Source organism: Diachasma alloeum, unplaced genomic scaffold (genome assembly GCF_001412515.2).
Source record: "Diachasma alloeum isolate Michigan unplaced genomic scaffold, Dall2.0 Dall_scaffold_00602, whole genome shotgun sequence".
Taxonomy (NCBI): Eukaryota; Metazoa; Arthropoda; class Insecta; order Hymenoptera; family Braconidae; genus Diachasma; species Diachasma alloeum.
In genome coordinates this window covers 148649-173265 of record NW_021680734.1, presented here as the reverse complement: position 1 = coordinate 173265, position 24617 = coordinate 148649, and the positions used below count along the sequence as shown (strand labels likewise).

At 34.5% G+C, this 24617-nt stretch overlaps 1 protein-coding gene and 1 long non-coding RNA gene across 2 annotated transcripts; both read left to right on the top strand.

Annotated features, from left to right (window-relative positions):
* Positions 1-1475: 1475 nt before the first annotated feature.
* LOC107043559 lies at positions 1476-3289 on the top strand. Its single transcript, XM_015265105.1, has 4 exons — positions 1476-1490; positions 1578-1727; positions 2508-2736; positions 3183-3289. The coding sequence occupies exons 1-4, from the start codon at positions 1476-1478 to the stop codon at positions 3287-3289; spliced, it is 501 nt and encodes a 166-aa protein (XP_015120591.1).
* A 10483-nt stretch (positions 3290-13772) lies between these two features.
* LOC107043566 lies at positions 13773-16563 on the top strand. The gene is made up of 3 exons (XR_001461252.1): positions 13773-14193; positions 16177-16357; positions 16454-16563. It is a non-coding gene; the product is annotated as an uncharacterized LOC107043566 (long non-coding RNA).
* Positions 16564-24617: the final 8054 nt, after the last annotated feature.

Genomic DNA, 24617 nt, shown 5'->3' with positions numbered 1-24617 from the left:
GGAAACAAAGGAGAGTCGAGAGGGTCAGATGGAACCAACAGATAAGGTGAACTCAAATTTTCCAATCACGCGATCGTTGACGTTTACAACTTCTAATCCGTATATACAATTGATATATTGAAGGAATAAACCAGAAAATAATTAAATTGGTCAAATAGAAGACTACCCGACTGACCTCCAATCTGTCTATAAATGTTTTCACTATTATGTGGAGCATAATTTCTGGTGTTTTCTATGAAAACTCGAAAAAAAAGGATGGGTGCATTTTACATCTGATCAATTAATTTATGGACCATGAAGAATTTAGATAATGTAATGAAATTGAGGTTTGATTTCTTTTCGTAGAAATCTAATCACTCTTTCGAAATGGCATCTGACCTTGAGAATATGGAGAACATTGGTGATGAAGAGGAAAAAGACAATGAAGAAGACGATGGAACTGAGGTGTATATTATTATGTTATTGAACTCAGAATAATAGCGCTGACCAATGAAAAATACTAAGGGAGATCATATTTCGTGCTCTGAGGAATAGCATAAATATTGACTACATAGAATTTCATTCACGTTTCAATATGTTTCTCTCCAATTGTTGGATGCTATATCCGAACAAATATTGGTACTTATTGCTGTATCCTTCCATTTTATTCCCCTTTTTCATTATAAAAAGTCCTCCTCTTGATGTATTTGTATGAATTCTGATGAGCTGTGCTATAGAATAATTGAAGAGAAACATATTTATTCGAGATATTTGACTTTATAGACGGCGCAAGAAGTAAGATCAGCAAATAAAGTATCATCACACAGCAAATCATTAACATGCAATAAGAGAATTTCCGCAATAGAAAGTGAAGGAGAATCTAGTGCGGTAAATGGCAATACTTAATATTTTATGTTTTTTTCATGCTTCAATCCGTGGGTTTAACTAATAATAATTCGTATAATTTGTATTTGGGATTCTAGGAATCACAGGATGAAGATTTCACGACTATGATGAAGTCTTTAAAATTTTCTAAATCCGCTAAGCGGCTACCTAAAGATAATAAAGTCACTAAACGCTCTAAACAATCTCTTGATGATAAACAGCTGAATTCATAAAAAAAACTAGATGGATGTCCATCGCTCAGCGAATTTTTGACATGCAATCCGAGAAATTCCGCAATGGAAAGTGAAGGAGAATCCAGTTCGGTAAATGTCAACACTTAATATTTTATGTTTTTTAAATGCTCCAACTCACTGGTCTAACTGATAATTCGTATTTGTGATTTCAGGAATCACTGGATGGAGATTTCAAAACTATGATGAAGTCATTCAAGTTCTCGAAATCAGCTAAACATCTATCAAAAAATGATAAAGTTGCAAAACGCTCTATACAATCTTTTGATGATGATCAGGCAAACCCATCGAAGAAACGAGATGGATCTCCATCACTTAGCAAATTATTGGCATGCAATAAGAGAAGTTCCGTGGTTGACAATGATACAAAATCTAGTTCGGTCAATGTCAACACTTGATATTTTATGCTCTTTAATTACTCCAATCCATTGTTCAAATGATGATTCGTATTTGTGATTTCAGGGATCACAATTTGATGAAGTTGTAAACAAATCTTCCGAATCTCCTGATCATAAGGAGGCAAATTCTTTAAAGAAACGAGATGGATCTCCATCGCCCAGTCCTCTGTCAACTAAACGTACGAAGTCGGATGACAGTGAAGCAACTGAAACGGTAAAATCCACTTGAACTACCGAATTAAAAAAATTGTAGGTTCAATAGTAAGTTGGGAGGAGTAATAGCTTCTCAAATAGAATTTCATTTGAATGACACGACAACACATGCAATAAGCAATCCCAGTAATTATACCTACATATTCTATTTCAACTTATCATCTGGTCGTCGAATTGAATACGTATTATGATGATCGACTTTCATTTGATTATTTTTTTTAGCATAGTTTCTAAAGTTCAAACGGTGGTGTCAAATAACGTTCCATTTCATGAACTTTCACAGTTAACGCACGAAAAAGTTTTCTATAAAATCGTAATGGATTGACTTGAAAACTGGATTATTTTCCTATTAAATTTCAATCATCTTTTATCCCTTTTCTATCGACATGTTTAGTATAAAATATTGTATAAAAAATATCAATAGAATTCCATTATTCCATGGAAGTAATTTTATTGAGATATTGGTTGTATATTTCGGTATTAACGATAGTCACAAAGGTCGAGTCAAGTTTTTCAATAATTCTTTCATAAAAGTGAAAAAGGGAAGATCTAATCCCAATCCAATCAAATAGTTAGAAAAATGGTGTATATATGATTTCAATATCTATCATATTTGATATTTTATAAACAATTTCACACTTGCAACATTTTACTCTCGCAAAATTTAACATTTTCCCTTCGTGACCCTGAGGATTTTTGACCCTTATGAAAACGTACATTTTTTCCGTGACTGGTGATGTTTGACCCTAGATCTCTACGGCTGCATACATTCTGCTTACAGAAAAAGCACACCGATATTGGTGGTGGGATTTACATGAGAAATTCGGTACTGAGGGCTGCGAAAACTCGGCCTGATATAGAGGATGCTGCTGCTGATTTGATCAGTGCTGTATTTGATAAGGACACCTTAGCCAAATCTTCGCTCATTGGAAAGGTGTCAAACTTCCACAAGAAAAATAATCTGAGCGCCAAGCCCCAACTAGATGAACTAAAAGTGAAAGCTATTGAAGGTAAGAAAATAAAAATTGGTCTCATCAGTTGATTGAAAAAAAAGTTATAAACAAAAAAATTGGAAGCCATCAAAAAAGTTGAAAGAAAATAGAAAAATATTTTCAAACAATTAAAAATTACGACGTTTTAGGGTTGACTGAAGTACTTCAAAATGTATCTTCTCCCATATTTTTCATGATAAAGGGATGAAATTTGGTGAATATATACGAAAAAGTTTTTGGAAAAAAATACGTTGAGGATTCTTGTTAACTTGATTTTTGGATAACAAAAAAATAAATCTTTAATTTTGAGTGATCGGCAGAAATTTCGACCTAAAAAATCAAATTTCCGAGGAAAAATGAGACAGAAATAGTATTCGGATTTTTTTTCCAAAATACACAAAAAATATTCTCGAGGTGAGCTTCCCCTTGACAGATGATTGATTAATAAAAATTTTCATTTGTAGAATTCCTCCTTCAATACTTTGGTGAGACACCAAAAAATCGTCGGCTCATCAGAGCTCGCATTACAAAAGCGTGCAACGCAGCGTCGAAAGCTCCCCGCCGAACTTAAAAGATCTGTTTTGCAAGATTGTTGCATCAAGGTTTGGTTGAACTAAAAATTAAAACTCTGTTCCATTTTGGAAAAAAATGGATAAAATATATTTTATTTAACTCTCAATTACTTTTCTTATCAACATTTGTTGTCAACAATTGGTGTCAACACATTTGATTCAAAAACAGCTGATTACGATTATTACAAAAAATGTACTGAATAACTAATTTTATAAGCAATTTGGTGACTGAATAAAGGTTTTAAAATATTTACGTGTCTCTGTTTCTCAGAGGGATGTAAGCATGCATTGCTTTTTGGCTAGAACTGAACGCGCTTCAATAGTAAAAAAAAAAGTAAATTGACGAATTTTAATAGCAATAAGTCCTGCTCTATTCCGTAAATGCGCGCGTCTAGGAATAATGCCCATTCATTCAGCCACAACTATATCCCCCCCGCCACTGAAGCGCGCGCAGCAGGCATCTTTCGCTGTTAGCAACGGACGCATTGGCAAGTGCATACTCATCATTGTTTAATTATTATTTGTTGTTTTTTCAAATAGTGATTATTATGGGATATAGTTATTCGCTGTTGGGAAGCTTATTAAAATGATAATCATAATATTGATTATTGGAGTGATTTGAATTACTAGGATGATTGAAATAAGGATTATCTACAGATATAACCTCAATTGGTAAGTAAACATTCGCTTGTTGGCATTTTGACATCATGCACAGCGCTCAGAGCTTTTAATATTTTACCTTAATTTTTTTTTCTAACCGGTCGGGATCTCATTTTTTTTCCTTTATCCGACGAAATAAAGAAATTTTCAAATCCATACCGATGATTTAGCCAAAAGTCATCTTGAGTGCCCAAAAGAAAATAAGTAAAAAAAACTATGCATACAGAAAAAATGAACGATTTGGTACAGACACAGTGGAAGAAGAAAATTGAATCGAAATTTATGATTAATTTCCGTTGGTTAAAAAATAATTGGATTTTCCGATTAATTTGGATGCTAGCATTGATTGAACAGTCTATGATGAAGATCTGTATCAAGTTATTATTATTTCCCACTTCTTTTCTTGAAAATCGTCATTCTTCTTTTTTTTTATAGTGAAAACCTATCTAGTCTTATAATTGTGCATATTTTCTATTTCGTGCGATTTCCCTTTATAAATTGTAATCTCAATTTGAGAAAATTTAAATGATTATAGAAAAGAGGAATTTGTTTTTTTTTCGTCGTGAAGTGTGAATAACTGTCTCGCTTGGTCTAGTAATGAAAGGAATGGCTCATATGATATGGAATGGGAGTCATTGATTTGAAATGAATAATCAATTCAATTTCCTTTTGAAATCTCCGCTTACTTTTATACAACTAAACAGGAGAGATACTGAGTATTCGGAAAGTATATTAAGGGGAAACGGAACCCCTGTGGCTATAAGAATTTTAGAACTGTGTTTTTTCTTACAATTATTATTATTTTTCTATGAAACTACTTCATTGACTGCTCAATGCAATGTTCGTGTCTATGAAGTAGTTTCATAAATGAAAATTGATAATCGTTATAGAAAGCACAATTCTTAAATTCCTATAGACACGGGGGTTCCGTTTCCCCTTAAGGGTTTTGTCTTTGGCGAGTATTTCGGGAATTCTTTAAAATATGGTAATTACGTGATTTGTCAATTGATTTTGTTCATTATTTAATTATTTCGTCAGCTACATCAAGTTTTAGATTTCGTTCTAATTGCCTTTTTTGCAACATTGAATTTAATTTTTTGTTGAGATTGATTTTTACAGAAATCTTCAGCTCCATGGGAAGAAGCATGATCTGTTGTCATTGCCAACCAATTGTATTACTGTTATGATGAAGAGTTCCGTTATATAACATAAATTTCCAAAAACAGTTGATAAATTTTTTGTGGCTGACGTGTTAAGATCTCGAGAAAGTGGCATGTGTAGAGACCCCAGCAGTATTACCCAATGTTCGTGCGTCGAGGAGTTCGTGAGGAACCAACATTCAACTCTGCGCATGCGCCACTGACTCTTCAGTTGTTACATTTGTGATATTAAGAGGAAACGGTACACCGTGTCTATAAGAAATTTCGAATGGTCGTTTCTCCTACAATTATTGATTCCTATTCGTGAAACTACTTCAGGACCTCCACCACTGCATTATGCAGGTCCTGAAGTAATTTTATGAATAAAGATTGATAATTGAAGGAGAAAAGACCATCCGAAAGTTCCTATAGACACAGGGCTACCGTTACCTCTTGAGGCCCGTCTTCCTGAGGGGTCATATGACCAAATTGATTTTTCAAATTACAGCCAAAATATTTTTTTGATTAGAATAAAACCTAATTTCCGACATGCGAGAATCATAACTGCGTGTCGCCAATAAGTTTTCATCAAAATGAAAAAATTATATCGGCTGTAATTTGAAAAATCAATTTGGTCATGTGATCCATCAGGAAGACGGCTCTTAACGTGAATCAACAAGACCGTTAATCGTAATTCACAGGTTATATTTAATAATATTGAGCTAATACCAAAAAAAATGATAAGAATTAATGTACTAATGCAATGAGAGTATGTTCACTAATTTTCCGTTGATTAAAAATTTGGAACATGGATTTGTTTTGTCGCTTAATAAATCTCATGAAAAACTTCATTTCTTGGTTGGCATAACGTTATTTGTGGAAATAATTTATATACGAACTGTTTCCATAGGCTCGAGATTATTCTCGTATAAAAATTTATAAAATCTATACACGAAGTTCCTATTCATGCGACTGGGATTTGTGTAGCGGTCTCTATAGAACTAATGAGACTATTTCTATACACAGAGTTCCTATTCAGGCGGCTGGGATTAGTCTAGCGTTCTCTATAGAAATAAGTCCTATACGAATTATTTCTATGGGCTCAAGATTATTCTCATATAAACATTCAGAGATTTTATACACGGGATTCCTATTGATGCGGCTGGAATTTGTATATCGTTCGCTATAGAATTAATTCCGGTACGAAATGTTTCTATACACCGAAAAGATTGTGTATAGAAATCCAGCGATTCTATACACAGAGATTCTTTTGACGCGACTGAGGTTCGTATAGCGATATCTATAGAAACAATCTCTATACGAATTATTCCTATCGGTTAAAAATTATTCTCGTATAGAAATTCATAAATTTTATACACGGGATTCCTCTTCATACGGCTGGGATTTGTATAGCGTTCGCTATAGAACTAATTCCTGTACGAAATGTTTCTATACACCGAAAGGATTATGTATAGAAATCCAGAGATTCTATACACACAGTTTCTTTTGACGCGGCTGGGGTTCGTATAGCGATGTCTATAGAAACAATCTCTATACGAATTATTTCTATTGGCTCGTGGTGATTCTCGTATAGAAATTCAAAAATTCTATACACAGGATTTCTCTTCATACGGCTGGGATTTGTATAGCGTTCACTATAGAATTAATTCCGGTACGAAATGTTTCTATACACCGAAAGGATTGTGTATAGAAATCCAGCGATTCTATACACAGAGATTCTTTTGACGCTACTGAGGTTCGTATAGCGATATCTATAGAGCATTCTCTATATGAATTATTCCTATAGGTTAAAAATTATTCTCGTATAGAAATTCATAAATTCTATACACGGGATTCCTCTTCATACGGCTGGGATTTGTATAGCGTTCGCTATAGAACTAATTCCTGTACGAAATGTTTCTATTCACCGAAAGGATTATGTATAGAAATCCAGAGATTCTATACACAGAGTTTCTTTTGACGCGACTGGGATTCGTATAGCGATGCCAATAGAAACAATCTCTATATGAATTATTTCTATACGCTCAAGATTATTATCGTATAGAAATCTAGAAATTCTATATACGAGGTTCCTATTGATGCGATTGGGGTTAGTATGGCGCTCTCTATACAAATAATTCCTATACGAATCATTCCTATAAGCCCGAGATTAATCCTGTATAGAAATTCAGAGACTCCATACACGGGGAGATCCTATACATGCGACTTGGGTTCGTATAGCGTTTTCTATATAAATAATTTCCATTCAAAAATTCAGCCATCGTATAGAAATTATTTCTATACAAACCACGTGTATAGAATCACTAGATTTCTATACATAATCCTCTCGAGTGTATAGATACAATTCGTATAGAATAACGATTAATGTATAGAATGTCATGAAAAAGTATTCGTATAGAACAAATTCGTATAGAAAACTCTCGTATAGAAAAGTTCGAATATCATATACGAAAAACCTATAGAAATTGTATAGAATCATTCTATACGCATTTCGTATAGAGAAGTTNAGAAATTGTATAGAATCATTCTATAGGCATTTCATATAGAGAAGTTTTATACGATTTTTTCATACGTGGTTGGTCCTCAATTTATCCAATTATCTCCATTTTTCATCGACTTTTGAGAATTTTTACACGAAAATTGAATTTTTATGGTTTACTCCAAAAATTCATTTCGGTTGGGGATTTTGGTACTTCTATATGGACTGGATGGGAATATCCATATATAATGTAGAAGGGTATTTTATATTCTTTAAAATGGTGTATGATAAATGTCATTTACTCCAATTTGCATTGTGTTATTGCAGATTATTTCCATTTTTCACGTTATGTCACAACTTAAAAATGACAGTTTTTACGATTTATCGAGGCCTTAGACTTGACAAACGGGGATATATCATATGTCAATTTGAAGGTCTCATTGAGATCTTCAAATTGATACTGTATATTATCTGCTCCATCACCTAAATCAACGGTTATAAGCGATAATGTAGCGATTTTAGCACGTCACATTTTGAAAATTCCGTGGTTTTCCTCCTAATCACATTTTGAAAATTCCGTGTTTTTCCTCCTAAATAGCAAGATTTGCTTGGTTTCTATTAGAATATGTGAAAATATCCCATACCTAGGTGAAAATATATCAAATCGCCTACGAATTGACCGCTGACTTATTCAATTATCTTCAACGTTCATTAACTTATGGAAGGTTCTATCCAGAAAATGAAATTTTACGATTTTACTGTAAATTCAGCCTGGATCGGTTTTTTCTGCAACTATCGGTCGAGCCAGTTAAACAATTCATATATCATCTCAAATAATATTTATCGTTCTTCGAAACGACTGTCGATTGTAGAATCGACTTGATCAGTATATCGATTCTAATGTGGGTGTTGTTCGATGCAGATTTCAGATTATTGCTGGAATCGAAGATGAAACGACTTCATAGGAAGTCGATAGCTAATGGATTTCGAAGATCGAAACACAATCGACTCAAGAATAAGTCGATTCGTTCACCGGAATTATAAAAACTAATATGAAATGACTGAATAACTAGTCGATTGTGGGTCGATTGACTTGAATAATGCGGACAATCGAAACACAATCGACTCAAGCATCTGTCGATTCGCCTACTGAAATTATGAAAACTATTGTGAATTGACTAGACCACTAGAGGTTTGCGGGTCGATTTACTTTAATGAGGAGGACAATCGAAACACAATCCACTCAAGGATCAGTCGACTTGCCCACTTAAATTATAAAAACTATTATCAAACGACTAGACCACTAGACGTTTGTGCGTCGATTTACTTGAATAATGAGGACAATCGAATTCCAATCAACTTAACGATCAGTCGATTCGCCCACTGAAATTATTGAAACTCTTATGAAATGACTAAACTATTCGATTGTTGGTCGATTGACTTGAATAATGATGACGATCGAGCTACCATCGACTTGGTAGCGAGTCGATTCGTTTGCTAAGTATAAGAAACTAATATGAAACGACTGAATAACTCATCGTCTGTGGGTCGATTTACTTAGACAATATGAGGTCAATCGAGTCACAATCGACTTCAAGTTTCAAGTTTTTAGTAGTTATACGTTTTAGTAGTTATAAGTTTTAAATCAACTGATAAGTTTTTCCTTGAGCAAGACTTACCTTCGTTCACCGGTAATTAACAGACGAATTGACATCGTGAACTACATGGAGTTTAAATGTCATGAATACATATATTTTTTACTGGTAAAAGAGAATACACTCATCTCATGTTTTACCAACTATACACCGGTGTACATGGATTTACTATCTACTTTTTTTCAATTGTTCAGTTGACTTTTCAGTACGTTTTTGTATTCAATTACTTATTCAAACATCAATCCTTGCGAACTACTGGAATTGGAAAGAGCGCTTTTAAAGGACCATTCTACCTCTATCGGTATGTATAAGAACTATTCACATTGTTTTTGGTAAGTTGGAAATACAACATGAAAATTGTTCGAATTATTGAATTCTGGTCATTTCTCATTCTCACTATGGAACTTATAGGCAGAAAATTATTATTTTTCTTCATTTTTTTTCTTTTATTGCAAGAAAATTTTTTTTCGCTTTTAACTTGAAAATTCAACTTTGGCTGGTTTTTTCTATCTCTTTGAGTTGAATCAGCGGGGAAGTCAGTGTATCATCTTGAAGGGTATAATTGGTTCTTCAAATTGTGATGTATAGAACGATTACGAATACGATTTGATTGAATTTTCATGAAGTTATTGGAGATTGTTGCTGTTTCGAAGCTCATGTCACACCCCAAAATTCGGCCTTTTCATTAATTTTTGGACCTTTGTACTTGGCCAATGTAGATTTATTTCACACCAATTTGAAGATCTCAATGAGATCTTCAAAATTACGTATGATTTTTCTTCATTCCGTCTACTTGATCCATTGTTATAGATAATTATTTTTCGACTTTAGCATGTCACAAATTTAAAATTTCACATTTTCTCATCGTTTTGTCGTGAATTATTATTTTTTGACTTGATTATCAGTAGAAATCGCATATCAGTTGTGAAGCTCATTTTTCGCTGACTCATGAGATTTTTTGACAAACACTTATTCCTCCATGGGTTATTCGAAAATTCAAATTGCGATGAATTTTTCTAGCGTTTTGAGTCGAATCAGCGGAGAAATCAATAGGTCATCCTTAGAAGGCATTTTTCGTTCTTCCAATTGTGACGATGCGGGTTGTATGCTATATGGTGTATGTGTCAAATTTTGTAAGTCGCAAATTGGAAAGTTGTTATTTCAGTGTTTTGTCCCGAGCTAGTATCTTTCTCGCAGAATAACTCGTAGAAATTCTATGTCCGATATGAAGCTCATAGACTAAGCTCCAAATTGAGAGATTAACCACTTTATTTCAGCCATTTTTTGCAGACTTATGAAAGTTTTAGGTGAAAATTGATATTTCTATTTAAAAAAAATCACTATGACTTGTTTGGATATAATCAGTACAAATTAGTGAAATCTACTTGGTATGATTCTTGATTTGATTAAATCTTAATCGGTTCGATTGGGGGCTTAAAATTCGATTTAAATCAAGAATTTTTTCCTGTGTATAGACATTACATTGGTTCCATTCGCTGGGATCATTGCAATTTTGATGTAGTTTCTTATTGGTTCTATTGTCAAGTGAATTCGATCAGTTGATGCAATCAAGAATTTGACTCAAGAATTCTAGATTGAAGAATAGATACAAATATTTCCATCAGTTCTTTAGTGTCGAATTCCGTATCAGAACCACCCAGCCTAGCTACTAGTGCGCGCGAAGCGCGCGTCTTGCCTAGTTAACAGTAACAAAGATACGCGCATAGCAACGGGTTGATATTCACATTCTCGCGATTCACATTATAAAGTCGGAGAATTAAGTTGTAACGTTGGCAGCGCCGGGCCAACTGAGCCTCGTATCCAACGTTGAAGTGTTGCCACCAGTGTATTTGAATGTGGGTTGTGATGTTGTTATGGAAAACCACAGGAAATGTTCTTCTTCACGTTAAATCACTTATTAGAATGAAACGGAAAATCGACTCGCTGTTCTATTTTGTTTTCTCTCGTCAAAAATTCGAATTTCATCCCGCCATATCCATATTCATATGCGGACCTCGGACATAAAGGTAGTTATGCACTGTTTATGAGATTATCGGTTTATGTTTGGAAATGTGACAAAAGTGAGACGTGTCGAAAATATTGTGTGATCTAGTATTAAATGTCCGTGAATAGTTAAATTCGAAAAGAAAATATTTATTGTTCTCCGAGTGTAACAGAAAATGTTTTCATTCCGTGCAAAAAAATTCCCTAAATTAAGTGACAGTGAAATGCGAAGAATTTTGTGATTATTTCGGAAACATTAGTAGGAGACGGTGGGATTAAATGGACACTTTGAACCCTTGAACCCTTTTCAAAATGATGATGTCTTATTAAAGTGTTGATGAAATAGAATTTTTTTTTAAATGAACGTACAGTCAGGCCCTTTGTAAAAAGTTTAGACTGAGCTCAATCGATAAATTTGTTCCTTGGTTACGAATATTAAAGCAAGAAGTCAGAAGAGTCCATTCCACCCAATGTTTCCCTAATATTGTTAAAAAAAAAAAAAAAAAAAAAATGTTTTCAAAAAGTATTCTTCGTGAACATTTTGTTCGACTATTCCTATAAGGAAATCAATTCATCTCTCCAAGAAATACAATCCACATAGGAATCATCAAAGCAAAAATTGAATGAGGAACCAAATCAAGTCAGAAAATTATTAATGGATGATTAAAAATTGAAATTCAATGGAGACAATAAATCTGGAGTAGAACTGTTTATTTCCCTTCAATTGTTGATTCAAGAAATGTTCTATCTTATGAAAAATGAATGAGTTAAATTGAATTGAAATACTTGTCCTTGCTTATTTTGAAAAAAATTATGAAATCTGCCTATAAACACAAAACCAAACGTTTTTGTAAAAAAACTGGCCCACGAAAAAGTTTTGTTTGATTCCTGCTGGGAAGCCGAAGTTTTTGAAAAATACATAGAAATAAAAAAGGAAGCCAAGTCAGAAATTTTGAATAAATGGTGATAGTGCACAATCAGGTTTCTATAAGGAAAATAGTTTTCAATGGAATAAGTATTCTAAAAAAAATCTCCATGAAATAATGAATCAGTAGGAACAGGACCAACGTTCTTGGCGCGGAGTTTTTCAACTCACTTTCTGTATCAATCTAATCCATTCTTTGATCCGCGCCAAGGCCGTTGGTCGTGCTCCTACTGATTTTTCATTTCATGGAGAATTTTTTTAGAACACTTATTCTATTGAGAACTATTTTTCTTATAGAAACCTGATTGTGTATTATCACCATTCATTCAAAATTCCTGACTTGGCTTCCTTTTTTATTTGTATGTATTTTTCAAAAACTCCGACTTCCCAGTAGGAATCAAACAAAACTCTTTCTTGGCCCAGTTTTTTTACAAATTAACTAGACACATGTGCACATCCAGGAAAGACTATTCGAGAGATGAAAAATATAAGTCACAAATTATTCTGTCACTATCGTGGTCTCATGATTGTTACATGTGGTATAATTTCTTAGCTAATTTTTTTCATTAAAAAATAACATTCCATTGCCTGAAACTCATCATCTTGAGAGAGCTTTCAATTCAAAGCTGGCGCGAAGTGTGATTAGGTTTTAACACAGAATGTCACAACCGTGGCTATCCCAACCGTGTCATATCATACATAAACGTGTGGGAGTCAAGTTATATATCATCACTAAGGTATTTAGAAAAATGTTTTAGGTGTTTAAATAGCTCAAACTCGGAGTAACACCCAGGTGCGTTGTCAACAACCGCTGAATACACCTGTGCTGTGTCAGAATTGATTGTTGAAAATACCCAAAATGATCTCTGCAAATGAATATATGATACTCGAAAGAGGTCAAATAAATCAATATACTTGTTCTATCATCAAAAAATTAAATTCCTTGATTGAAATACGAAGGCTTGTTAAGTTTGGTCACCACCGTGGCAGTAAGAAATCCGTAACATTCTATTATTCTGAATCTTTTAAATTTGTAGTAGAGTGGTGCTAGCATTATACTTCTGGACCATTATGATATATAGAAACGTAAAAAAATTACTCTACAGGCATATTCAGATTTTGAAAAATGTGCGAGGTGAAAAATCACAGTTTGCAGAGAATCACCCATATCACTGAAATAGGATCTCATTATTAATTTCATCGCATCAATAATTCGAAAGGTTATAGGAAACCTGAGGGGCTAGAGTTTCGTTCACCACCGGGAATTTGCTCACCGATTCATTACTACACTGGAAACGAAACATCAGGTCCAAATCCGAAGTACGGTGGGAGCAATTAGCAAGGGACGAAGGGGCAGGGGAGAAGAGAAAGTTGTCTCCCCTCAGTATGCACATAGTGTTTAAAACTCTTGCCGAAGGTAACACGATGGCAGGGACTACGCCAAGCCATCCTCGTATTCAGCCAGGGGTCAGCGATGGATGGAGCGACTAAATATTAGACCTGCGCAATGATACAGGAGAGCGAAACGCCACTTTCTAGGGGTTGACAACGAGGTCTATAGCGTACACGACGTGACTTGCTTCGCAGGTTCGTCGCGACCCCCGAAGTTGTATCATCCGTCCCTCGTCCATTTACACTATATACTCATCTTCCAAACATGAGATCGGTAACCGGTCATGATAAACATGTATCACTTGTGGGTTATGGCGCGCGTAAAATCGACAATTTTCCTCTACAACTTCAGTAATTTTCGGATAATGAATAATTGAATTAATAAAACGGAATATTCAACGCTGAATCATCACTTATTTCTTGCTCAATCTTCTCGTCTCCAATCGTTCGTTATTCAAATTTATAAAAATTCGGTGGTACAATAAATGAATATATGAGAGTCTGAGGATATTTATTTAAAATATTGTTCATAAATACAAAAATCTGTACTCAGGTTAATATAAAGTATACAATCGTTGTTGCAATTAAGTGGAAAACATGTATTATATGATAATGAGGATCGTTTAAGGTAATAATAATATTTAAAAGGCTTGAATGTTTTTTATCTTATTTGTTCTTATATGTTCTTCTCAACACACAAGTGTGGATCATCAGACATTGGAAGAAAAGAGTATAAAATAGTATTTCATTATACAATTGATGACGTTTCCATTAATTTCTTAAAAGTTAAATTTTTTTCTTTAATTGAGACTTACAAAACATGAGAATCAAGTAGTGTATTCAATTTATTGATGATATCATCTGTTTAATATGACCTTAAACGTCATTTTAAGTATTATCCACTTTGGGAGCTACTACGATCAACATGTGTTGCACGATGAGAAAATAATTTTTCATTTCACATCTCATTATGTGGATTTTACTACATCTTCACCTGTAGTTTAAATCTAAAGGAAATAGAAAGCCGAAGAGTAACTGTGTTCAATCAGGGTATTCTCGAATCATTATTTTTTGCTGGACTCACCCTTACTCTCTTCATCATACGTGGTGATCGGATCAATCATTATACTAATTTTAGTTAACGCAAAGATTAGTAGTAAAGAATCAGTATCATTTATTTCGATATACCAGAGTTTCATGTGGCTTAAATTTATTAATTATTGATTGTATAAAGTAGACACATTGATATTTGCAGAGAAAATTTTTTCAGAAGGTGATTGGAGTATAGCCAGTTATTACACTATGGTTTCATTTGAAACGCAACCGGTTCAGATACGAGGAATCAATATCACTGAATTGTTTCTCCAGTTCCTATATTGCATGATGGATGAAATTCAATGGTTGCTTTAAAATTGGAATGGACAGTTTTTAAAAAAATGATAATAGTATTTTGCGTAGTATTTTCATTGAAATATATATGAGAATTTTCCCCATCCACATATCAGCCAATAGAATTCGACGTCACGTGATACAACCTATAGGGTAGTCTGATAATTTTTAAACTGATTATTTTTCCAACAAAAATATCGGGCAATATAATTGGCCCATTCGACATCACGTGGTACAAGCTACAGGGTTTCAACTGATAATTTTTTGATAATTTTCTCTGCTAGTTGCTATCTAAAAAACAAAACATGATGCAGTCGAATTAACCCCTCGTCAAACTGACAGATTGAATTCAATTGTGTTGTTGTGTTAATTATACAATTTTCTTTTCTCAATTGTGAGTTTCGTCTCAAGGTCCAATTATATTGCCCGACATTTGGATTGGAAAAAATCATCCCCGAATACCACACGAGCTTCAAAATTAATCGGGCATTTTCCTCAAGGTTCTCTGCATACAAACGAAGTCGTCAAGTATTTCAGGAAAAACCTGAAATACTTGACTTCTTCGTTTGTTTGCAATGAACCTATCAGAAAATACCCGATAATTTTGAAGCTCTTGTGGTATTACAATTGATAATTTTTTGATAATTTTCTCTGGTAGTTGCTACATAAAAAAACAAATGATTATTCAATTGAGTGAACCGTTCGCTGACAGTGACAGATTGATTTCGTCTCATGGTGCAATTCCCTTGGCCGAAATTTGGATGGAAAAATTCTCTCCCGAATACCCCTCGAACTTCAAAATTAATCAGGTATTTCCCTCACGGTTCCCTGCATACAAAAGAAGTCTTCAAGTTTTGCAGGAAAAATCACTCATGTATGCTTCGCACTCGTGATTTTTTAGTCTGCAAAACTTGACTCCTTCGTTTGTCTGCAACGAACCTATCGGGAAATACCCGATAGTTTTAAAGGTCTCCTGGTATTACATATGATAACTAGTCAACTAAAGTATGACTAGTGACTAGTGTTCTAGTATGGTAACATAGTCAACTAAATTGACTATGTTACCAAAAAGCCCATTCCTATTCTTTTGTGTATTATTTACGTGTCTTCAAGACTCATCTTTATGGGAACTGTAGAAATTGTTATATAAGTCGAAATATATTTAAATATTTCAAGGGAAGAACTATATTGAATACTGAATTTTTTCTTCCACTTTTCACAGAATATTCGATAGATTGATCTAGTACCTGTTGCCCGTTTCTCCGGAAATCTATACACACAATTCAAATTCCATGTTGGCATACAAGCACATGGTAATGCTGACAATCATCAATTACTATTAAGACAATTCAATTTCGATATTCAAGTGATAATCATGCTCAGTCCAAAGATGCAAAAAACTGGTAAGTATTTTTTTTCCTTTGAAGAGAAAAAAAATATGGTTTTCTATTCAGACTCCTGAGGAGTTGTTTAGGTAATAATAATTTTTTTTATTGCAGTCAGGGTAAACGATTCGCAGATACTTATGCTATCTGAAAGAGCCCATTTCGATCATTCCCTCGCTGGTTATTTACACAAACGTAACGCTGACTCGAACAAGTGGCAACTTCGGTGGTTCGTATTGTACCAGGTAAGCGATGAGGAAGTTTTCTATATAATCAGAGAATAATGAAAGTTACCGTGACTGTCATAAGTGCATGGATCATACTGTAAAATTACTACCATCAATCATCCATTAGTGGCTATTATACGGAGGAATAATTGAAACTATCGAGGAATTGAAAAAAAAAAGTTATTCATAAACGACTTTACACAATAATTTACAATTACCCGTGAGGCTGAAAAGATGTCAAATAATTCCAATTAACGTCCTTCAACATTTTGTAGTCAAGCTGGACGATTCTTGTTTTTTCTTTTCTCTTGCTAGAAATTTGTTTCCATACATTCTGTCCACAAATACAAAGCCAAGAAATATGAACACCTGTTTTTTAACTCATGAAATGCAACTATCTATCATGTAACTATCCAGCTCGAATATATGTCTGCCCATAAAGATGCATGCAGGTAATTTTCTGTGGTAAAGTCCCGAATATTTCGCAACCATCGAAATATTTTTGGATAGTATTTGTATATAGCAACAAGTCTGTAAATACTCGTAGGATGATATTCTGTCAAAATCTGACACTGTAGTTCCTATAAGAAGTTTAAAAGGTTTTATTCGATTCTTTCTCGCGGTTGGACGTCAACCACGTGGAATGCAGTCTTTTAACCACTCATGTACGGGGTTGATACATCGTATCAACCCATGCAAATATGAACGCTTTCTTTCAGAATTGATTATTTCTAAAGCTATGAAAAATAACGTGACCAGCAAAACAAAATTGGAAACCAAAAAACTGTAGCTTCAAATAGATATCACTTTCAGGATTTTCTATTCATTCAAAATAATCGAATTCGAGTTGTATGAAGTGCCCGCTACACATGTTAAGAGAAGAGGCTATGAGAGGTTAAATTCCTTTCAACTTATATTTCAAACGAAAATATAAGAAATTTTCAATGATGAAAACAAATAAAGGAAGTTTTTGGTTTCCAGAAAATGGTACGGAAATCCAAAACTATGGTACTAGAATCGAGCTATTCCGGGTCCGAATTACCGATGCTGTTAAATTAGCCAAACCTCGGCCTAGAATAGACATGCCAAGTCTTGCCCGCTGACTCCTGTCCAAATATCGGTTAAACATCAAATGGCCATTCAAACTTTGAATGCCGGAAATTAATAAGGGTGAAAAGGGAATGAGAATCAATCTATCCTAAGGGTCAAATCCTCATTAGGGTCACGGTCGAGAAAGGAAACCGAGCGCAATAATTCAAAAGGCCAAATGCTTATAATAGTAAACTTATAGTAACAATCAAGTGAGGTAGACAACTATAATGATGAAAATTTTTCGATTTCTATGAATCATCTAGGTGAAAAAAAGGTCTTCATTTTCCGTATTGATAAGTACAACTTCACTCAATTATCAACAGTTACTGGGTCCTTTAGCAAGTATTAGCTTAATCATGGAAATTAAATAATAGAAGAAGGATGCACTTATTATTTTTTTAAATTATTGAAAATAAGTATCAGGTGGATCACTGGTGTCAACCATCGATGGACGATTACCAATCGATATCGACCCAACGTAATCAAACCAATCCACTCGGCACTCGGCCACTCGGCCGCTCGACTCCTCGAATCGAAATATGAGACCTTTTTTGGAGCTCCCAGGTCTCGTCGCAAACTCTTCCGGGGATCGGAATTCTCCCTTCGTTCTCTTTTTGATCTCCCTGACCGACGTGGCCTCTATTGATGCTCTGTTTCGGAGATCCGAGTACTCTACTCATTCTTCATCATTTTCTTAGTCCGGTGATGTCTTTCACGTATCTCCCTTCAAGACCTCTTAATCCTCACTCGTAAAAGGCCAAGTTGTTTTTTATATAAGTTTCGAATTTTTTAATTATTTTTATATCGCCGTGGCCGAGCGCATTAAAGGCTTGCATAATTGCTTGCCTACGGCCACCGAGTTTTCAAGTTCGAGTCTCTCCATTTTTTTTTTCAAATGAAAAATGCTGATTGTATTGAGAATCAATATTAATTAATACGAATCGGTTCAGTTACAATCGTATTTTTCAAAGAGAGGATAGATGAAAATTACTAACCAAAATTTCGAATATGTATTCAAACGTCGCCCAATTAATTCTTAGATGTACTATGATATTTGAGATTATTTCCAGGCGAAATTGAAAGCTCATTCAAACTAACAATTACAAAGCTTCCATTCAGAATCCAAAAATTTAAAAGGCTTAGCAGTAATGAACATCGTCTAGTTTTGAACGAAATTTTGGACATCACGCATGAAACAATTTCATAGGAAAATCTATATTTCTACAGAAAACTTCTATTGAAAATTCTATTAGTTTTTGACTGATTCTATTTTAAAAAATCAGGCCCGGTCGCGTGCTTCGCGCGCTCCCTGTTTGGGGTATGACCGGTAGGGGTTGGTGGAATTGGGTGTGACCCATTACGAGTCGCACCAATAACTTCCCGACCATTTGCTTTTTCTTTCATCAATTTTTTTATTATGTATTTATTCAATCTTTTTCTCACATTTCTCCGAGGAAATACCCATAGAAGGAAAGTTTCTTCGCAGACTTAATAAACGCTGGGGTCATGCCACAGTGAATGCAGCGCACGCTATTCGCAACGCTAGTCAATGTCAGAAATATTTGGAAAACATTTGGATAAGTATTGCATGCGTTGCATGCGTTTAGCGTTGCATCCATTGTGGCTGTTATGTCCGGAGAAAGATTTTAGCGTCGAAAGGACATGTTTTAATTGTCACATTAAAATCAAAGCTAAAATTATTAGATTTTATAATTATTGGACGACGCAAAGTTTTATACTCTTACCTTTTTCTGAAATATAAAGGAAAAGGGTTTGATTTAGGGATAGGGCTTGAGTTGAGACTAATTACTAATCAAGAAATTTGGAGTTGTAATGGGAATCAAATTTGAATTTAAATATATTTTGTATAATTATTCGGTTCACAAAAACATAAGCGTGATTTTACAGAAATCTATGTAGTTAAAATTCCTATCCCTGGAATGATCTGAAGGATTCAAATTTGGGTTCACAAATGTTGTTACTCACAATTCGGTCTGTTATTTATAAATTATTCGATGTGTTTGTAGATCCCTGGGTAAACCCGTAATTTCCTCACCAGCAATTAGACGTATTAAAGGCTATTATGGATACTTTCACGGAAACACTTGCTTCTACTCGTTAATATTTTAATGAATTTTGACAGTTGAATTTTAAGATTTTAAGAATTTGTTTGAGACTGTCCACAACGCGTCACAATGAACGAATTCCTTATTTGTAAGAAAAGTCACCACTCTCGATTAAAGAAATTTTATTCCCGGATAATTTCAATGGTTGGTAACTTACTATTAATTCAGTACTATCCCGCGTAATCGAAGGAAGGATTGAAAAACCGGATCGATTAAATGAACTATTTCCACCAGAATTGTTACTGCTCCGTTGCTGCTTCAAGACTGCTTAATTTTGGTTTTTCTGACATTTTTATATGAATTTTGGGGTCACTTGTCACATGGGCTCCAACGAGTCCATTTTTAATTGGTGGAAAATGTCGTATGACTTTTTCCACTCTTTTGATTTTTATGGGGAAGTAGTTCATTCAGCTTTTAGGGTTTCATGTAATCGGTTTTCAATCGTTCCTTCGCATGCGAATCTTAGTATTGGGTCATTGGGGCATACTGAGTGTGCCATTTCATCACTTTTGAACTTGATTCCAATGTCTTTGGAATTTTTAATCTAGTTCAAGTGATGAAATGCACTCAATTTAGTTTACAATTGTTGGTTTCGTTCTTAATGATTTCACATAAAATTATTCTAGCCTTAAAGTTTCTAGTACAAAATTTTGGACATTACATGGCATTACCCTTAGGGTAATTTCGCAAAGAACGCATTTGCAATTTAAGTTAACACAAACTTCAATCAAGTTTGAGTTAAACCCACTTTACTTGACCCACTTCAAAATTGTCTTAACTCCGAAGCTGATCCACTTAAAAATTTACAACTGCAAAGTTAACTCACTCTAAAATTTTCCAATTTTCCCTTTTTTTTAATTGCAAAATTCGAAAGTTTTATTCAAAAAACTCAACAACCACTGAGGCGATTTCACTCAAAATCCAATGAGAATCAAGTTATGTGAAGACACATCGACTACATAAAATTAATTTAAATCCCATCGTTATCTTAGGTAAAATGGTCGAATTTCTATGAAATTAACGGTTTTTGGCATTTTTTTTGCAAGTTTTATGGGGATAAATAAAAAACCGCTGAGTCAATTATTTTTATAAATTAATGAGTTCTAAGTTATATGAATACGCATCGTTTAAAGGAAGAAACAAATCAATCGCTTCATTCGATCAGGAGATATCGTTGGACAAAATTTTGGTCGCATACGTACACACACACACGCACACACACACACACACACATACAGACATGCTTCAAAAATATATCAGGATGATTCCGAAGATCGAGAAATGTGAAAATGTGAAATCATCGAAATTCCACATTCGATTTTCGGGGTCATTACAATAACGTCCTCCCTTCGGGTCGGGAAGTTAAAAATCGAATTTCCAATTCTTGGTGGTTGGGGACGAATTCGACTTACCATGGAGAAAAAAAAAAATGCAAATGAAGTAATTTTTCTACGTGAATGTAATGAATTTTGAAGAAAGTTTTCAGAAAACTGGATAATTTTCTCCAATTTTTTATAAAAATGCAGAATTTTCGCAAATTCTTTAATAAACTGGAGAATTTTCTCGAAAAACGGAGAAGTTTGTCGAATTCTCTAGAAAACTGGAGGATTCCCCCGAATTTATTAGAAAATCGATGAATTTCATCGAATTTCCTAGATAACCGTAGAATTCTTCCGAACTTATGAGAAAATCGGCGAACCTCATGCAATTTAGTAGAAAATCGGAGCATTACCTTGAATTTTCTTGAATTTTTTTAGAAAATCGTAGAATTTTCTAGAACGTTCCCAAAAACTCAATAATTTTCTCGATTTTGTTTACAAAACTGGAACATTAATTCAAAGTTTTTATAAAACTGGAGAATTTTTTCGATTTTTTTTTTTAATCGACGGAATTTCTCGAAAACCGGAGAATTTTTTGGAACGCTCTCAGAAACTTGGCTCTTCCGGACCAAGTTGAGAGTTGGACTCTGGATAATTTCTGGTTTTTGAGAGAAAATTCAGGGTTATTTGAAAGTTGAAGTGACGAGGCGTAAAATGCATTCTATGCCAGTCGCCCTCTTTACTATCAACTTTACTATCGGGATTGAAAATTTGATTTTTGAATTTTGATTCTCAAGTATCTCTGAATGTACCCTCAACTTTTTTGAGAGTTGAGAGTTGGATTTTTGATTCTCAATTGTCTTTCAATCTACTCTCAGTGAATTGAGAGTTAATTGAAAATCAAGAATCCAACTCTCAATTTTTTTGAAACTATTGAGAACTCATTGAGAATCAAAAATCCTATTTTCAGTAGTAATACCACTAGTGCTTCAAAATATCCGATTAATTTTGGAGCACGAGTGGTATTTGACGGATTATTTTTCTACTCGGATTTCGGCCAAGCAGAGGGCAGTGAACAGCACCCGGATACATTTACACAGTCATACATTTATAACGCACTTTTTTGTTTATCTGTCAGACAGAATATTAAACGTGAAATGCGTTGAAAGATGAGAAACATTTGAAAAGCTACTAGTGAATTTCCTTCGGAATTATTTTTACACATTTCCGAAATAAAACTGTTTGACAGCCTCAAATACTGCGCTCTGATTGGCTGAAATCTGAGTGAGAAAAATAATCAGTAGTAATACCACGAGACCTCCAAAATTATCGGATATTTTTGCAGATTAAAATCCCGAGCGCGCAGCGCCAGGGATGAAAAAATTCACGGATGAAAAAATTCAACCCACGGTTACTCGTTCAATGAGCGCGACGCCGCCCGTTTTTGTCTATTTATATTTTTGTTTTTCTTGACGTTTACAAATTCTTAAAAATTAGAGTTCCTAGTTCAATCTTTTTATTGAGCGTTGGCATTGTCTGTTTTTTTCTCCAAAAATTTGTTTAGCTACAAAAAAAAGACAAGTCGAACGGACAGAAAAGCGCGCCGCGCCGCTCCGCCCGGTGCGAGTGAATCTCTGTCGACCACTCGAGCGAGCTACATTTACTTCTTCATTCACTGCCACATTTGAAAGACGCACGTAGCGGTAGGCGCCAACATGGCAACAGCGCGCTCGGTTTACTCCAGCGGCGCTGCGCTAACCGTGCGATAAACGAAGGCTAGCGGCCGAGCGCGAGTGATCGAGGGTTAATAGAAATATTTACCTAGCGAATTGGTTAGAAACTTCTATTGGATATCTATTGAACTCTCAATTAGTTTTTGACCGATTTTATTGAGACGTTTAACAAAAAATATTCAATAGAAAAAGTCAATAGAATTCGATTTGTTTTCTATATAACTTATTCTATTGAGATATTTTTTATAGAATTTCCTCTTCTCAAATTTTCGAACTTTTTTTGTTTGATTTTCTTGATGAGAACAAAAGGAAAATAGTAGAAAATTTGAGCCAAGGACATTCTACAGAAAATATCTGAAGAGTATAAGTTACATAGGAAAATCGAATTGCACTGACTTTTTCTATTGAATATATTCTATTGAACATTTTACTAGTATCGGCCAAAAACTAGTAGAAAATTCAAAACAAACTGTAATAGAAATTCCTAACGAATTCGCAAGATTTTTCTTGAAAATTCTTACGTTTTCGAGAAAATTCCATGAAAATCTTCCGGATTTCGAGAAAATTATAGGAATGACTCAATAATTTCCAGTGTTTGAGAGAAAATTGAGTTAGTTGAGGATTGGAGCAACGAGGACTACAATGCATTTTATGCTAGCCCCTCTCAATATTATCAACTTTTTTGAAAATTGAGAATTGGATTTGTAATTCTTGGTGATCTCTTTATTTCCAATCAACTTTTTCGGAATTGAAAATTAATCCCAGGACAATTTTAATATATTTTTTTGTCAAAGATAATGTGAAATGAAATTTCTAGTGAACGGAAATTTTAACTAGGAACAGGAGCCGAAAAAAAGCTGAAAATGTGAAAATCGACTCCTAGCCATTCATTGGAGTCTAGAAAGATCAATATCAAGGTTGAACGTGAGTCAACTTTGGGCCAACTCTGCATTGACTTTTGGTCAACTTTGGGTCAACTTTAGCTTGGCCTTGGGTTAACCTTGGCTTGACCTAGTGTTTCCCGATCTAGTATTGATACTTACTTGTATCGATATTTTTTGTTCCGATATTCGATATTTTGGATCGATATTTGCGCATCGCGATATTGGGTGTATCGATATTTCTGGGTTGGGATCGATATTTTCTCAGGGACAAGTAATGAGAAAAAAAATTAATCTAAAAAATATTCATAAGGGATTTAAAGACCAGGGAGGTCACAAGAATAAGATGATTCATCGGGGTCAAAATATCAGAAGGGACAAAAGGATCACAAGAGGATGGTCAAATTTCAAGAGGGTCAAACATCACGAGGGTCGAACGTCACGAAGGTCACAAGGGGATGATCAAATTTCACGAAGGTCAAAAGTTACAAGGGTCACATTGAGACGATCAAGTTTCACACGGATTAAAAGTCACAAGAGTCACAAGGGGACGATCAAATTTCCCGAGGGTCAAACAGCACGAGGGTCACAAGGGGATGGTCAAATTTCACGAGAGTCAAACGTCACGAGAGTCATAAGGGAATGCCTAAATTTCACGAAAGCCAAAGGTCACGGGGGTCACAAGGGGATGATCAAATTTTACAAGGGTCAAAAGTCACAAGGGTCACATGGAAACAAGGTTCACAAGTGTCAAACGTGACGAGCGAGACAAGGAGACGATCAAATTTCACGAGGGTCAAACAGCACGAGGGTCACAAGGGGATGGTCAAATTTCACAAGGGTCAAACGTCACGAGGGTCACCACGAGATGGTCAAATTTCACAAGGGTCATAAGGGGAT

Excerpts from the sequence above, each read along its gene's own strand:
- LOC107043559 (XM_015265105.1), top strand. Across the intron at positions 1,728-2,507 it reads ACAGTGAAGCAACTGAAACG|AAAAAGCACACCGATATTGG; the intron begins GTAAAATCCACT and ends TTCTGCTTACAG. Across the intron at positions 2,737-3,182 it reads AAAAGTGAAAGCTATTGAAG|AATTCCTCCTTCAATACTTT; the intron begins GTAAGAAAATAA and ends TTTCATTTGTAG.